At 42.3% G+C, this 18046-nt stretch overlaps 1 protein-coding gene across 4 annotated transcripts in view; it reads right to left on the bottom strand.

Moving 5' to 3' along the window:
- Window positions 1-1479: 1479 nt before the first annotated feature.
- Window positions 1480-18046, bottom strand: part of ino80 (INO80 complex ATPase subunit) — a 44655-nt gene continuing 28088 nt past the window's right edge. For 2 of the 4 annotated variants that reach the window (XM_080047352.1, XM_080047354.1), the window contains exons 28-37: window positions 16188-16315; window positions 11619-11713; window positions 10033-10105; window positions 9135-9293; window positions 8830-8932; window positions 8619-8707; window positions 7686-7829; window positions 6881-7052; window positions 3768-3983; window positions 1480-3118 (exon numbers count right to left, since the gene is read on the bottom strand). In XM_080047352.1, coding sequence (XP_079903478.1) covers window positions 2892-3118; window positions 3768-3983; window positions 6881-7052; window positions 7686-7829; window positions 8619-8707; window positions 8830-8932; window positions 9135-9293; window positions 10033-10105; window positions 11619-11713; window positions 16188-16315 — 1406 coding nt within the window. In that variant the 3' untranslated portion in view covers window positions 1480-2891. The remainder of the gene's footprint in view (window positions 3119-3767; window positions 3984-6880; window positions 7053-7685; window positions 7830-8618; window positions 8708-8829; window positions 8933-9134; window positions 9294-10032; window positions 10106-11618; window positions 11714-16187; window positions 16316-18046) is intronic. The other 2 variants (XM_080047353.1, XM_080047355.1) reach the window with 2 other exon arrangements.

Here is an 18046-nt window from a genome sequence, read left to right as displayed (position 1 = left end):
GACGAGGATATGAAAGTGCATCCTTTTTTCTGGCGTAACTTCAATCTGTTTCCCCTGTCATTGGAAATCTCTGTTGAAATAGTTCACAACAAATGTCATAACCTGTGAGGTAGACACTGATTGGGTCACCATCTTAAAAAGGGTGGGAACTACAGCCAAAATATTATTGCAGATGTAACGTAATGGGTATGTTGACTGCAAGTGTACATGCCACATTTGACAACATAGAGCTTAAGTTTTTTTTCAAGAGGCATGTTTACTAAATTACAGTTGGCCATATATTTTCACAGTAAAACATATTTGGTTTAGCCTTGTTTACTTTACTCTGCAGCGTTATCCAGATAACTGCTTTTCTGGAACTTGCTCCTGGAGTATACAAACATACATTGTCACTCCCAAACATTGGCCGGAGCAGCTTGTACCTTGGACGTGAGTCAAGTCAAGAGTCTATCTAGGTGCAGGGGGCTTATATAACTGCTGGCAGGGAACAAGCCCAGACCTGGGAAGTCCTGTGTTTACAGTCTGCTCAGCGGTCATGTCAGAGTGCACCAGGAAAAACATGCTGAGGCCAGATCAAATCTTACTGACCTCTGCACCAAACCTTGTGAAAATTGTGAAAAATAACATCTATTCAGGTGTAGCTTCTAAGATCTTCCAACCCAAAACATTTCATACACATCGCCTTGATTGGGTCATTCTTGTAAGATTAATTCTAGTCAAGATCTCATATTTAGAATGTATTTGTTAAAGGATCAGTCCACCCAAATTGCACACAATTTAGAAAAAGATCTCAGCGCTATTGAGCCTTGAAAATTGTTAGTTATAGGTGCCAGGGTGTTGAATTCCCTCCTTCATCCCCAATTCAATTGAAATTCGGTGTGTGCCTCTTAAGTCACCAAAACGCTACATTTGGAAATCTCAGTAACTTGTCCTTCCAAAACCAATGTTCAAATAACTGGGTTCAACTTCCAACTGGCAACAGTTTTCATATGGATTATTTCAGTTCAAATTAAAATTGTCCACAGCGAGGACAGTGGAAGAGAGCAACAGGGACATTGTTTCTGGAGAGATTACAATACATTTTTTTATTTTGTAATGTCTTTTTTTATATATAATTTGACCTGTGGGTGCAAAAGGAGGGATTTGAATGGGATCCCATTTTTGAATTCTCCCTTATATAGAGGACTGTGTGCCGTTTATTTTGCGAAACAATGTGAAAAATGTGACATGAATGTGAGGCGAAGTGAAAAACCGTTGCAGTAGTTTCCATACTTGATGAGCAGGCTTGGAATGACCTTTAAGTTTCAAAAATACTCAATTGTGTCCTATCAAATCTATATTATCCTAGTTTCAGAGGTTTGCATATGGGTATGTGAGTGTGTACAACAACAATGCAGATTTACCCGTGCATGTGATACAAAAAAATAGAATCATTTAGAATGAGGCAGGAAGACCGATTTTGCACTCTTTTATTTTCAGCCGTCTCCTTCTGTTAGTAAAATGGCGGATGCATTTCTTCATATATACATATGACCTATAAAAATAGACAGGCAAACGAGGGAAAAGCCAGAGGGAAATGTTGCTCTCATCATTATGTACATCAATATAGAACATCATATTTGAATAATCACACTATTAACACAAAACGAACAAACCTATAACAGATGTAGTGCTCAACTAAGGACACTGATGCAAACCTTTTTTTCTCTTCCATAAAACATCAATGACATCAAAGAGAACCACAGACTCGTCACACACAAAAAAAAACGATTTCTGAAAAATAAAAAATGGCTTAAGTACAATTTACACTGTTTTACAAGTGGATACCCCATTTGCAATTACCATGAATTGCCTGTTTTGAACATAAATCAAATAACTTAAATATTAGACAACCAAATAATCTGAGTGAATTCATAAATTTACCGTTAGCAGCATTGCCGTGTCGACAATAGGTACCCCTCATTTTGGACTATAATTTTTTTCATCACTCATTCATTCTTTTTCCCTAATAGAACAAAAAATATATAAATCAATTTCCTTCTGTGCAGGAATACATTTATGGACAAGAACATTTTCAAAATGCTAAGGCTTGCCTCGTCGGTATGGGTACTCACATCTTCATTAGAAAAATAAGAGCTTTAGTAGAAAAGCTGTTGACATATTGTTTGGTAAAGTGTGGGTTGGCGTGGGTTCACATTAAGCTCTGTCAAACGCAGAGCCATCCACCAGTTTTGCACCGAGCATATCTACAAAACAATTAAATAACCAAATGTACATGTAAGAGAAACAATTACACCAACACAACACAAAAAAAAAAAACGGAAGACCTTGCCCAGTGCATGTCGACAGAAACTCCCTTGCCTCCCTACCTCTGGCAAACACAAGGATTTTCAAAGCCCTTTAAGCTAGACGGTGTTTAGTTCATGTCTTTGCTGCAACGTCCCCAGCTAGGTCGCAAATCAAAAGAGATTCCTGTCGTGAGTAGAAAAGTAGTTTGTCTTCTCAAAAAAGCACTTGAAAATACTCTCGTCGTCACAATGCAAAAAATAATAATACTCAAGGCAGATTGTTGTCCACCAACCTGGAACACATTCAAATAAAACTGAACCAGTAAACGTGCAGGCTGGTAGGGACTGTACCCTTCGGATCACTGTGTGTGTGTGTGTGTGTGCGTGTTTGAAAAGGGTCCTCTTAGTTACTGAGCCAGCTGACACAGTATGGTCCTCCAGGTAGTGAGACTCAGTAATCAGTATAGTTTTTCTATTAGTTTAGACGTGGGGCGTCTGTGTGGATCACAGTGAGAGTAGGTCAGTTATCTGTATGTGTGTGTGTTTCATAGTGACACTGCTGTGCATGTGTGTGTGAGGGCCTGTTGTGTGTGTACGAGTGTGTTATCGAGTCCCAGGACCAGCGGGGTCCTTGCCTTTCCTGACTGTGCCATGGCTGCTGCTGTTGCTGCTGTGGTGGTGGTGGGCGTTGGCCAGCTGTTTGTGGGGGCTTGGACTGGAGGTGCCCCCCCCTTTGGCCTGGGGGGAGGAGCTTCTGCTGGGGTTGAAGGCGGGGCTGGTACCAGACCGGCCCAGGGAAGGCTGCATGGGGCTGGACGCAGGGAGACCTGCTGGAAGGGAGAGAAGTGGGGTGCGTGGTTACTCTCCAGTGAAACTTTGTCCCCTTTCCATAATACATTCTAACTGTGTACAATATACATTATAATACTGCAAATGAAATGCAAAGAGAACCAGGACCTTTATTTTGAAACCTACCTTCACTGCTAATTTCCCTGCTAATACAAACTTAAAATTCCTTTCAGGTTTACGTTTTGTCATTATATTTGTCCAAATCGACATGAAATGGATGTGAAAATAGTAAACAAAAGGACATAGAGATCTAGGGCCAGATTCACAGCGGATAATTCATTAAGACGATCAGCCAGGATTTGATGGTGATTAATCTAACTATAAAGCAAGAAACGTCTGTCTGTCTGTCTGTGTGTCTGTCTGTCTGAGACTCGCATATCTCTCTCACTGTTAGTCAGATCGGCCTGAGTTTCTGGATATGGCTTGCGCACGGCATGAAGGTGTGCATCCTTGATTGATTATGAAGTTTTGGACCAAATATGTAGAAGTTATCATATTTATATCATGCTGGTGGCGAATACATGCGCGCACTGAAGGCCACAGTAACGACGGGCATGAAGTTGTCTCCGGCTAAACCCAATTGATTTTTAAAAAATGATTTTGTGTGAAGGCGTATACATTCTTACAAACCTTTAGCGACACTGTAACCGTAGGCAGCATAAGCCGCTGCAGATGCAGCTGCTGCACCAGCCATCGCTCCTGCCATGGCTGCCGCACTGCCCGCCGTCGACTTGCGCCCACGTCCTTTCCCTCCAGACTTGGCGCTGCCTGCCGAGCCTTTGGGCCGGCCCCGACTCCGCCCAGACCTGCCTCTACCCGGACTGACTGTGTCTGAGGCGGAAACACCTGAAGGGCAGACACAGAAAAGGAAAAATCTAAATTTATGGGGGGAAACATGTCTCCTTTTCTTTCTTTTTTTATAATTGCTTTGGTGCAAGGATTTTTATATAAAACTGTGCAGAAATCAAGTTAGGTGGGAAAAAGATGTTCTGTTTGGATTGGCTTTGTCCCAGTTCTTAAAAGACACATCAGAACCCCTAAGTGCAGGCTCAAGCAAAAACTGGAATACTGCCCTCATTTTCCACACAGTTTGCAGAATTAGAGCCAGTGTCTGTCTGACTGGCCTAATCCTTCCAGTAAACTCTACCGGTCTACGTTTTCTTTGCATGTTTCCATCCAAACACAGTGGTATACAAGCCCTCTCTCCGGGGGAGATGAGACGTATCCTACCGTGAACAGCCAGGCACCAATGCAAACCCATCCACAAATACCACAGCTTCCCTTGTGGCCTTTATCTCCCCCTTCCATCCCATCTCACTCACTTGTCCAAATTCACCGATTGCTCCCTCATTCTAACCTTCATTATGTCTCTTCAAACCCTTTCATTATAAAGTCAATGGCATCTCTAAAAGCACCATCTTTCTCCCAGGCCACCAGGCTTTTTTAACAGGAGCCATTAATAATCTATCTGGCAGGAATCCTGTTAGCATGGCAAGAAAAAAAAGGGAGGTTTCAATGAGTCAACATGTATTTAGGAGGGATTACTTTATTGAAACGCATCCAAAGTATAAATATAGTATGCAAGCAATTTAAACTATAGGCTCACTGTCTGTCTGGATCCAGTAGTACAGAACATACTGAAACATTGCAGCCAAAAGGCAGAATTAAACGCTCATAAATCTAAATAATCGGCTGCATAATACATGTGAGGTAACAGACTCTGGTTGTGCCTGAATGGACTCAAGCCTATTAAAACACAAATCCTGATAGTGAAGAGAACATAACAAGGCTGACTTGTGAGTGCAGTAATGACCTTCATGTGAGTTGCAGCGATATGCTTTTCCAACACGATAACACTGTCTCATAGATAACACAGGTTATGTTTTATTTGGCACGTTTAGGGCTTTTAGAAAAGGAAGGGCAACTGCCTAGATTGCACGCACCAAGATTATAGGAATTCAGATACCATGATAAAATATGAACATTTTGGTAGTTTGCGTCACACTACTGTGAAGGGAGAATAAAATGTCTGGAAGGAGGCTTTAAGTACCTTAATGCACCTATTAGATTTACAATATCTTACACTTTGGGTTTGAATTATGGTTTTCAAAGATTCTTATCGATTTGTTTACGTTATTTGGAATATGTGCAAATTATGTGCTAGAAGAAGTACTTTGATTTATAAGTATACTTATATTCTTTGAGCAAAATGTAATTAAAGTATAAGTACCCATTCATCAAAATGGCCTTTTAAACTACTGTATACACTTGGGGGTACTACAGTCTATAATAAATCATCATATTTTATAAACTGACCATATATTTTGAATATTAGACTTTACACACAATTCACCATTGTTTACATTTGACTGTTTACAAGACAGATATTAAAATGTAAAAGTATTCATAATTCTGTTTACCCCAGCATATTACAGGACAGGTTGGCGTAATTAACAGCAATAACGCTTTAAGACAAATGCTTGTGCTATTTAAGAGCTTCATAAAATAAAAATTATTCATTTTAGGTTTCAGACTGCAAAGGCCAAACTGGCTAAAGAAAATCAGCTCTTCGATGCCATAAACAAGGGACATGCAAATATCGCATCCCGTTCCCTATTCACCTGTGGCGCCTCTCCTAAATACAGACAGGTGCGCTCATCAAGCCAACGGCATGCCCAGTATGTCAAAAGCAAAAAAAAAAACAAGTAACTCAATTAACCAAGCCAAAATAATTTTGCATATTAATAATAATAATAATAATAATAATAATTGATAGGATTTATATAGCGCTTTATTCCCTAAGGACTCAAAGCACTAACATGGTTCTAGGTTCAATTCGTTCACACACAGTCATACCGGCGGTGGTAAACTACGAGAGTAGCCACAGCTGCCCTGGGGCAGACTGACAGAAGCGTGGCTGCCATTGAATTGAATTGAATTGAATTGAATTGAATTGAATTGAATTGAATTGAATTGAATTGAATTGAAAATGTTTTTATTTCGAACAAGTAAACAATAAAAGACAAAAAAGCAATAATAAACAATAAAATAAATTAAACAAGTGGACAGTTACAATAAAGTAATATTTACACACAATGAAAACCACAAATGAAAATAAACTGTCTTACACTTGCTTTACCTGTTCGAAAAGGGGTGAGAAGAAGAAAACTTATTTAATCTCACCCCTTCTCCCTGATTTATATATCTATAATGACTATTGGCTTCCTTATTAGTGATATAATAATATTTCAAAATTAATAATACATATTAATATATATTAGTTTTCAATATGATACAATTTGTTACCAATTGCATATTTATCTAATAATATTGTCGTATTTATCTAATAATATTGTCAAGTAATCTTATAATAATAATAATATCTGATTAAACATTCAATATTATATAAATACCATCAAATATATACAAATATACATACATGTAAACATATACACTATGTTAATCTTCATCCCTGTACCTTGTGAAAATCAATTCTTTGTATTTTATTTCCATTCAGTGCCAACGGCCCCTCCGACCACCACCTCAAACATACAGCAGTCATACACATTCACACCAGGCAAGGTGGGTGAAGTGTCTCGCCCAAGGACACAACAACCATGACACAGGTGGCCGGGCGGGGATCGAACCGCCAACCCTTGGATCGTTGGCCAACCCGCTTAACCACCTGAGCCACAGTCGCCCAATAAACAATAAATCAAACCAAAAATGCCTCTAAGACTCACCGTTCATGTTGTCGGAGATGGATCCGGATACAGAGGAGGGGGAGTTGGTGGCGCGGGACTGCGGTGCCGAGGACACGGGATCGTCCACTATGACCAGCATGTCACTGCTGCTCTCGTCTGCGTCTGCGTCCGGGGGCAACGAGCCGGGCTGCAGCTCACTGCTCAGGGAGATCTGACCACGCACAGACACACACACAGGCTGGGGGTCAGCACCACACGGGAACATGGGAAACCAGGGGCCGGTAAGAAGGGAAACAATGGAAACGACGACACAAGGAACGGCAAGAAGATAGGAACGGAGCAAAGGAGGACAGGAAAAGAGCAGGGAGGATGGAATAGACAGGATGTATAAAAAAGTAAGGGAAAGGGTAAGCAAAGAAGAGAGTGAGGAATTTAAAGAATAAATTAGAAGTGATGGAAGGATAGAATAAAAATGACGAGAAAGTAACACGTGGAAAGAGTGGAATAAAAGAAAAAGAAGCCTATATTAAAAGGTGGAGTCAGCGATTCTGGAGAATGCTTACTGTAAAAAACACTTTTTGTCAAAGAAATGTCGAAAAAAATTCTCCCCAGAAGTTATTTTCAGCGCAAACACAGTATACGGCTAGGTTGCGGATCGTGAGGAGATATTCACTGATTTTGACAACAAAAACTTTCTCCAGAATCCTTGACTCCACTTTTAAGAGAGGATGGTTTGCAGGCATGCGCCAAAGAGACCCTAATAGAGCAGCCATTACCATCCTCTCCTCCACTCTCTTTCTTGACTAGGATAAAAGGACACTTTTTCCCTCCTGGATTCCCTCACCTCGCTAAAGGGACTGGGGATGGCCGAGTCCATCTCAACACTGATGAAGGAGTCATCTCCGTCTGCAGAGAGGTTGGAGTTGTCGTGAGAAATGACCAGGTTCACTTCCTTTTTCCTCTTGCTGTCCGACTCCTCGTTCTTCTTCTGACCGTCATAAAACATAAAGGGGGGGGGGGGGGGGGGGTATGAGAGGGAAGGGGGGACAGGTTAGGCTTCGTTCATACATTACAGTCCTTTGCGAAAGCTAACATAGTCCAGTCTCAGCTTCAAGGCCTACGGACGTCTGTGTGGAGAATGCAGTTGGTCAGCCTTGTCCCCTCTGTCCGACACTAGAGCCCGGAGTAAGATAACTCAACAAGTAGGGGCCATGTGGTCATGAAATCTGGTCCGCATACATCCCCCCCGCCCCTCCCAAGAGGATGACATCTAATGATTTTCGGCGACCCCCGTGACCTCACATCTAGCACTACTTCAATCTGTGACAAAGTATCTCAAATGAAGGGAAATTTGCTCTTGATAATTGCGCTCCCCCAGAGAAACCAATCTGAATGTTATTGGTGACTCTCTGACCCTGTTCTCTCAAGCTTTACCATCCGATCGAAATCAACACTAGTCAGATATACTGTAGAGGTTTTCGATTTCCCGCCATGACCTCGTGGTGGATAAACCTTTTTTGATTGTAATGACTCCCTTAGCTCTCTCTTTTTGTTGGGAGTGCATACAGTGGAGTCAGTGCTGTACATGTGTTAATGCAATAATGTCTTTGGGCTGCTCCTTTTCTTCCTCCATGACCTTATTCCTATCCTTTCTCACCTCATTACATTCGCATACCATATTTTGTCCTTTCTTTCTTATTTTATTTTTCTATTCTGCACAACCTTCCCTAGACGCTGATAACTAGCAACTGCTGATGTTTGCTGTGGGACACTGTACCTTCTCGGCGTATTTCTCCCGCTTTCTCTTGCGCTCTTTCACCTTGCTGCTCTCCTCCACATTCCTCTTCTCATCCTGCCTCTGACGCACTGCAGGAAAAAGACACAGATTCCTTACTGTCACGGTAACGGTTAAGATTTGACGCAAAATAGGAAAACTGCATCAAAACAAGACGAAAGCTTAGTAAGCAGCGTGCCCTCAAAATGCTTACATTTCTTCTCCAGCTCGTCGTCGTCCAACAGCAGGCTGACCACCTCTTTGGGTTTAAGTGTGTCTGGTTTGAAGTTGCCTCCGGAGATCACCACCCTTTGGATCTTTATTACACAACAACAATAAAGGCATTAATCAACTTTGAAATGACGTCATATTTCCGGCACCATTATCACTATTGATAAGACTGCCGATCTGTTAGTTGTGTTGTCTTTTAAGTGGTGTACTGGAACAGAGGCTTTTTTAAAACTGCTTCTCATATTTGTGTGCGTTGTATTAGGTGTGTGAACTGTTGTGTGGCCCGACCTCGCTTTTCTCCTTGGCACGCTGCAGGATCCTCTCCTCGATGCTCCCCTGGCAGATGAGCCGGTAGACGGTGACCTGCTTGGTCTGACCCAGCCTGTGAGCTCTGTCCATGGCCTGCTGGTCCACTGTGGGGTTCCAGTCGCTGTCATAGAAGATGACCTGCAAGCAAAAAATAATATATTAACATAAAGGGGCACTCTGTAACTTTTGATGGTCAGAGAATTGAAGATTTTCTAAGGTTTATTTATTCTCATAACTGAATAAACAAACTTTCCTCACAGGAAAATGTGATCCCTGGAACACTGTTTGAAGTTAGAAAGCTTCCTGAAAACAGTTTCACTGTTGTTGTTTACAGCAGCTAGGCCCACAGTTTGGTTAACAACAATATTCTAGTCCTACGTTTGGTTCCAGGTTCCTCAAAATAATTTAGTTTATGATGATAGAATTATTTAATACTGAGAGTTACATGTAGAGTACATTGTTATTGTTTTGCCACAGGCGTCAGTTTGTGTGATGGCAGTACAGGCTCAGTGCAAACACCTCCTTACTTGACTTTAGTCATTTCTGAGATTAATTACAGGGACTTTAAGCATGACGAATGCCCTGAGTTAACAGTCACTTCCAAACTGATTGTCACAGAAGCTAATACCACTTGAACAGGATAAAGGGGACACAAAGGGAGATTACACTTTCTCTATTTATTTATCAATCTATCCATCCATCCATCTATGCCACTTTCTAGGAAAGAGCTATATAAATACAATATATTCTCTATCTCTCTACATGTAGTTCTCTATCTATGATTTAGTACATGAAAAAACACATTTGATTGTATTTAGGAAGTGTTGGTGCTGTTGAAGCTTTGACATTGTTTCAGCGAAGTATGTCAGTGACTCACGGTGTCAGCAGCAGTCAGGTTGATGCCGAGCCCTCCGGCCCTTGTACTCAGCAGAAAGACAAAGATGTCCGTCCTACAGAGTGCAGTGGGGGAAGGAGAGGGAGAAACAACATTTGAAAAGGTATCATTTTACGACTCTACAGTGGAAACACCCACATACATTATCATGGCATCAAATTAAGTTACACTGTAAACCATTCTCAAAATAACTGTCAAGGCAAACTTAAAGCCACTACGAGTAACATGGCACGTTGGCGTCCCCTTTGGACAAAAGCGGTAGTATTTTTACAACGCCCGCTGTCGCAAAGCTGTTTTCTAGCTCGTGCCAGGCGTGCGAGTGTGAACTGAGAAGGGCGCAATATAGTGCATGTCCGTGTGTTGAAAGTGTGAGGACTCTTTTCGGCTCCGTGAGAGTGGTTTTGACACTACATCAACTAATGCCAGTCAGTGCTACACACACCTGATTGCAATGAGTTGATGCAGCAGTGTCACCTAACTACTCTCTCTCACGGAGCTGAAAGATTACGTGTCCTCACAGAAAGCGAATGAACGAGAGACGGCAGTTAGTATGGATCACGATGAGGTAATGTGTTTGTGTTGTTGATGTAAATAATGACTATTTCAGATAATGGTTATCTGATGATGGTGAAGCAAAGCAAACTTTGTGTTAGTACCAACCGCTCATTCATTTAGAAGCAAACACTGCAGTCTAGTTTCGCTCTCGTGAAATTGTATACACGTGGCTTGGCAACGCCCTCGTCCCGCCCGTAGCCTATATCTCTCTCCCTTTTAGCTTTTCTTCATTGCATTCTCTTTTTTTTCTTTGATGGTTCAGCCCCGTTATCAGTCATTATGACGACAAATAACTGTCTCAAACAAGGCTCCCGCTCCACTTCCCTCACCTGGAGGGATAAGCTTCTCAAATCGCGTTGTTGCGCCACACTGAAATCTGCGACCAATACGGATATGTGACCATAGAGCCTGCACGAGCGAACCGAAAATCGGACTGGGTGTGCGACCAGACCAAAAGCAGTAATAAAAACTATTTAAAAACGTCTTTCTTTGCACTGATGGTCTCGTTTGCTGTTAAAGGTAATTTATGATTATCAGAGGAAACATGAGGCTGTTTAAAAGATATTTAAATGTTACTCGTAGCCGCTTTAACCCTGGAAGCAAAACTGGGCTTAGATTCACAATGGCACAGCTTTTTCAAATGTCCATTTAGACTTTAGGGGAAGAGATGCCATGCGAAATGAAAGCCGTACTCGATACCAACGCTGAACTTCCAGGGAATAAAGTTGTTTCAATAGCCCCACAAACTCTCTCACCTACACCCCCGCCCCCGCACAACACGAAAACCAGAGGAACACCCTGGCGCCTTAGAGCTGTGCACTAATGTAAACCAGAGCATGTGTGGACTCATGCGCGCACATATTTGGACATACACATGTAGAGATTAAGCTGTTCACTGATTGCTGCAATATACAAAAAGAGCAGATTTACTGTTGGTTATTGGCAAAGGGGAGGGGGGGCTGGTTTCCTGCGCACAATCACACACACTTTAGATTGTATCTGTCTCTACCCACCGGCTCTGGAAGTCTGCCACCATGTCTCTGCGCTCAGAAATCTTGGAGGATCCATCGAGGCGCATGTAGGTGTGCTTACGATAAACCATGTACTCCTGGAATAGATGGAAAAAGACAGTTAGGGAAACCGTTGAGACATTTATGTGCTGTTGTATTTCCTAGTTCAGTGAAATAACAAGCGGAAATATTTGCTGAAAACCATCCTGGATCACCTTTACCTACTGAAAGTTATATACTCTTGTCATTCGATCTTGACCAAAAACCGGGATCTTGAAAAATTATTCTAACTGTAATATATTCTCAAATATGCAGAGCTATTTAGCTCTCCCTCTGAGGAGCTGATAAGCCCTGCAGGTCTACTTGTTGAGTTCCAAGGGTCAAGAAATACTAATCTTTAACCTGAGAATTTTAATCCGTCAGTATCTTTGTGTCCAAAATATCAGAATCCCACATCTCTTTAGGCGCATTTGCTGCAGTGAAACCTCAATCCCAATCCCGGAGAGACATAGAGAAATGCAGAATTCGATATTCAATCCCACCCCCCTAAATTGTCTGCTAAACTGTTCTGCGAAGAGTGTGTGTGTGTGTGTGTGTGTGTGTGTGTGTGTGTGTGTGTGTGTGTGTGTGTGTGTGTGTGTGTGTGTGTGTGTGCTCGGTCTGATGGGAGAGGTGCTAAAGTGTAACAGCAGTGGTGAGGTGACACGCTGATCTCTCTTTAAGCACTGCCCTCCACCCCTCGACCTCCTCCTCACTCAAACATGTCAGTGCCCCCCCAACGAAACAATTACTGGCATACGTCACAATTCACCTCTCACCATCGTTACCAATGATGGCAATGATTTGACACTATGTTTTCTGTGACCCCCCCACACCCCTGTCCTGACACTCTGGGCCCTCCAGTCCTCCTCTTTCTGTGGGTCTTTCTGGCTCTGTTCCCAACAGCCCCATCTGCTCTGAGTGAACACTACATTAGGGACCATTAGCCCCGCTTGCTCGCCAAAACTGCGGCCGACCTTGTTGAATTTGGTTTTTTGATATCCCACCAGCAGGATGTTGTAGATATTGTTGCTCTTACAGAAAAAGCCTCGCTCAACCTTCCTAAACTTTAAAAAAAAATTAAAAAATCTCATATGTCTAAATCATCAGAAAGAAAGTTTGAGAAAGAGATTATCTGAGATATTTTAGACATAATCAATTCTAATCTCTACAGCCTTCAACTGCCATGTTTTAAAGCTTGTTGAGGCCAGTTGTGGACTTTCTCAAAGAGTGCTGCCCACACACAAAACTATACATCAACAGCAGGCATTTTTCTCTGGTATTGTGTTTTAGTCAGTGCTAATCGCAAGTGAAGCTGCTATATTTCTGTACTTTCTCACTGATTCTGTAATGTGTTCCATTGTTCTACATCAAAAAAGGTGTAGGTTCAGGTCAACCTGATCGGACAACATGTTAGTGTTGTTCAACTAACTGTCAGCAGCAGTATTATATTTAGTTATAAATACATGTTTATGGTTTGATGTCTGACAAAAATGACGTGAGGGAGGAAAGCGGCATGGGAGAGCAGACATTTGTTTAAAAGAATGATGAGATCACCTATTTCCTGTCTAATATTTGGGTCTGCACGTTGAAGTTTTACTTTAAACCTTTGGAGTTGGCACTTCCAAACAATTACAGATCCCCCAAGACACGAAAATAAATCCTATAAGTACATGGTCACAGTGTATGTTTATTGTAGTTATTAGGTCTGTTCCCAACCCAACAACAGCAAAAAGGTTAATAGAACATGACGTAGTGGCGCTATACAGACATTTCAGCCAGCGAACAGTGTAGATTGCCAGCATTGTAAAAGAGGTCATCATAGGGCCATAGGCAATTCATCCAGGGTGTAATAACTCCTCTCTGTGCCATAATAAATACAGTTCCAACATCGGAAAAGCTATTCAAATCGTATACAATTTAATTTAAAGTTAACTTTATACTCCACAGATTTTAGACACCAAGGTTTGTTAACAGGACTTGTGGAGTACAGATGCAAATGTTGAAAAAGCTTTTGCCCAATGTCTGATGAATTGCCATAAATGATGGGCCTGCAAACGACAAGTTTGAAAACGATTATCAGTCTAAGGATGTGGAATTTAAAAATAATAGAGCTTTAGGCCACTCTTCATCCCTGCTTGGCTACATTAACCGCTAATAGCATAACCCACACAAATCTCTGAATGTCTGCAGACAAGTTGCATTGTGGGTTACGTGTGAGCCACATTTTGACAAGGAAGAAGAATGTACTGGGCTGCATTGACGATGATGGCTTTGGTTTTAAACTGCCCATCATGAGTCCCACAATGTGACAGGTGTGCAATTCTAAATTGGTTGGAATAATAATTGATTTCATATCAGTGAACAAACACATGGACTTCTGGGCCAGTCACATCTAAAAAAAATAGTACCCCACAATAGTACTGACTATTGCATGATTGTGGAGCCTGATAAAAGCCTGGAAAAAGTGCAACACTATCCTCAAAGGCTAACGCTCAGGATAAATAAAACTACATTTGATCACCAACATGGCTCTTCATTCGTCACAGATTACCAGTTTCTATTGTATTTACAATCACAGTGAAGCAGCAACATTAAATAAAAATAAGATAAAGAGAGGCGACAGGGAGAAAGCTGTTCTTCTGTAAACTGCGATAAAAATCTTCTTTAATAAAAAAATGCTGCTGATTTTCTGGCAGCAATACCAACGAGTCAGCGTGGGCATTCCCGGCAGCGCTGTAACCTAATCCGCAGACTTGCAGAACAGTAAAGTGCAGTCTGGGCAGCCGCAGACACACAACTCAAGCATGAGGGCAGTGACTTGGCTCTCCTGCTCCACTATCTGTTGCTGCCAGAGAAAAGCCAACCATATTATTTTTCTCTTCGGCCCACCCGGATCTCAGCGATCCATCACCCGACTGCCTGATGTCACCAGGAGAACCGGCAGCCTGCCGGCGACCAAAACAATGACGCTAATGACGGAGATTAGCATCAGCCTCTCCTTCACGCTCTCTCTCTCGTTGTCACAGTCTGATGTTCAGGAAATCAACTCCATCTGCAGATTTTTTTTTTTTTTTTATCCAACTGTGACCAATGAGAAATATTACACAGTATGTTCTAGGAAAACTGAAGCCAGATTGGGTGGATATATGATTTCATTCGTGGAATCTCTTTAACCCATTAGTAGAGGAGCTGCTGTCCCAAGCCTGCCAGGCCTGTATGAGGTCACCTATGCAGTAAATAAGGCGCTGCAGTATTGCCTCATTAGACTTGGAAATCATAGCTTTGAGGACTTGGAATGCTACAGGTGAGAAGGACATGAACAACAGAATGACTTGCCTGCATTATCTTGAGCACTCCCACACCGCCGCTGTTTTCCTATGGCCTTAAAACACAAGGCATTCCCACTGTTTTCCAGACACACACAGGAAGACGGCCCTTAACCACCTGGGCTGGGTCCGTCAGCCAGCCATCCAAAGCTTTGGCTGTGGAAACAGTACTGCACCGTGTGAATGGGGAAGGAATTCCCGATGACATCACGCCTAAGGCTTTTGGCTCCATGGTGATGTTTGCAACAAATATGGAGGCAACAATGGAGCGTTGCAATGAGGGCTGTCGACACGAGACCGCCCGGCGTAATTGCTTTGCGCCGGAGAGCAGTGACGCAGGTTTTTACAAACGATATGAACTGTTATTGCCCCTGACCCTCTGAACGGATAACCAAGACGCTTAAACACAGAGAAATCCTGTCTATGACTTTGACGCACTGGTTTCCTTCAACATGAGCTCAACAGTCCCTTTCTTCGCAAATTACCCAAACGATATAATGATGACATATCTGCGTTGACTCTGCACCCATCAAAGCGGCTAAGAGCACTTATCCCGTGTAGATAAACAAGAGTCGCTAAAAAAAAAATCACCCTGGCATTTCTCATTTCTGGCTCAGTGCTGATCTTCCATGAGTTGCTCAACCCCCCTCCCCCTGCTTCCACTACCTTTGTCTCCAGTTTTTTTTGCAGCTTTTTTCACTCTTTCAGACCAAAAAGGTTATGCCACTCCCATCTCCCCTCCGCCTTTCCTCTTTCCTTCCAGTCATCCCTCCCATCTGGCTGCCTCCCTTGCAGATGAGACCCTGCTCATTAGCCCAGACCTGTTAATTAGCCGTCTGATGTAGGGCCGATTAGAGATATGGGAGCTCAATATCTTGCCAGTTTAAGCCGACCGGTTAAACAACTCTGGCTTGGAGCAACATGAGTATATGGATATATATGCAAATTACATATTAAAGGTGTGATGTCAGAAAACATTTATCCTTTCAAAAAGAAATGTATAATCTTGGTAACTGGAACAGGTGTCTGCTACACACGTGATTCTTATTTAACATATTTTAAAGTGTTCAATTATGGTCAAATTACAAAAAATGTAATTGATAATCAGTTGCAGACTTGCAGTGTGTGTGTGTGTGTGTGTGTGTGTGTGTGTGTGTGTGTGTGTGTGTGTGTGTGTGTGTGCGTGCATGTGTGTTGTTTATACCTCCAGCAAGTCTATCATGCGGGTCATTTGGGAGTAGATGAGGACTCTGTGTCCCTGGGCCTTTAGCCGACTCAACAGGATGTCCAAGGTGTGGAGCTTGCCGCTGTCTGTGATCAGGCTCTCCTTATCTAAAAGAAGAAAACAATAAAAGATGTCAGAAACCCAAGTAACTGATGCATTCACTTTACTCTCAATTCGCATGGTGAGAATGATCAGCACAAAGTTTTAAAATGCCTTCTTTGAGTTAGTATCCAAATATGTGAGCTTTATTTTTCTTAAGAAATCCACAATCAACACTTGTCATGTCACTCTTTTCCCACATTGCAAATATTTAGTGTGTTAACATTTCAACCTTACTGGCAGAATATACACAAAGTGAGAAAGGCAGCCCAATCAATTCAGATGTTATTAACTCTCCTCTAATCAATACAAGTCTTGGATAAGACTGTATTCTTTAGGATAAAGAGCCTTTCACCAGAGTGGATCAAGGCCACGGATCAATCCTCCTAAATCTGTCCCTGATCTTTAAATAAGGCATGTGCCCTTGTTGGCTGGGCCGACTGATGAGAGCAGAGAAATTGACAAAAGAGAATGAACAACAACAAGAAAAAAAGAGAAATTATGAGAAAAAGGTGATTTACACTCTGTTTGGCACAAAAGGCACAAAAGACAAAGACATAGGCCTGGCAGTTGGTCTTGGTCACATTACTGCCAACACCACCACATCAGATGTTCTTTTTGGGCCCTCTAAAGGATCGACCACAGAGAGCAAATGGGGAGCAATCTGATCCTGGGTCTGCTGTTAAAGTGGGTTCCCTCCACGTGCAGCTGATGTGGAATTAACGTCATCTGGTACAATGGCAGAATGAGAAAAGGGCCGGGGCAGCCATCGACCCGCTGACAGGCACGCTATGGTGTTTGAGCACGGGGGTCGTGACCCCGAGCGGGGGAAAACCTAAGGCCAGGTCCAGGGTCAGGTGACGGGGTTACAAGAGAGTCCCTCGGGGAGAGTCAGGCTTGGCCCGGCTCACACACTCCAGTTGGACACTTGTTCCCAGGCCCTTTTGTACAGTGAGACTGCTGGGCTTCTAAATATTTCCAAGTCTTATTTCCTTGCTTTGTCAATGTAATGTAACCAACCGCGTTAAAATGACGCTCCATTAAACCAACACACAAGGTCAGAGATTTAAACTGAGGCTGTGATGACACTAGTATACGAAAAACGTCCTGTGTCACAATACCTGGAACGCCCTGATCTGAAGTCATTGCTTCTAGACAATCAGTATACTTGATGATCCAACAAAAACCACAAAACCCAACTGGATCTTTCTTTCTTTCTTTTTAAACCAGAAGCATCCTATGCTAATGTGTACCCAGGCTGAACCCTGGCCTGTGACCCTGGTATAGGCCCCCCTGAAAATAGGTCAGGCCCTGTCGAGGTGTTAAAGAGGAACTAATAGAACAGATGAACAACTGAAAACACTCTGGGGAGGTATTGGAGAGCTCACCTCCAGGTCACTATGGAGCCTGTCTAACACATTGGGCCCTGGTCACACAGTGATTAAAGCTCCTGGGCAAGTGTTTACAAGATGAGTTCTGAAACAAAGTTAAAATTGATGTCTTGTTATTTGTTTTTACTTATTTGGTTGTTCTCCAGACAGCTGGAGAATTGCGGGCAAAGTCTAAAAGACACTAATAAAAACCTAATAGCAAGAGACAATAAACCAAATGTGAAGGAGGAGGTCCAACTTTACTAGATTTATTGTACTGTTGTTATATTGCTGTGGCTAAATGTGCGCTTACAAAAGAGACCAGCGCACCCGCAATAAAGTACAACACTGTATGCTGCTGCCATCAAA

This window comes from Ammodytes marinus (assembly GCF_949987685.1).
Source record: "Ammodytes marinus genome assembly, chromosome: 19".
Taxonomy (NCBI): domain Eukaryota; kingdom Metazoa; phylum Chordata; class Actinopteri; order Uranoscopiformes; family Ammodytidae; genus Ammodytes; species Ammodytes marinus.
This window is presented reverse-complemented; position numbering and strand designations above follow the sequence as displayed.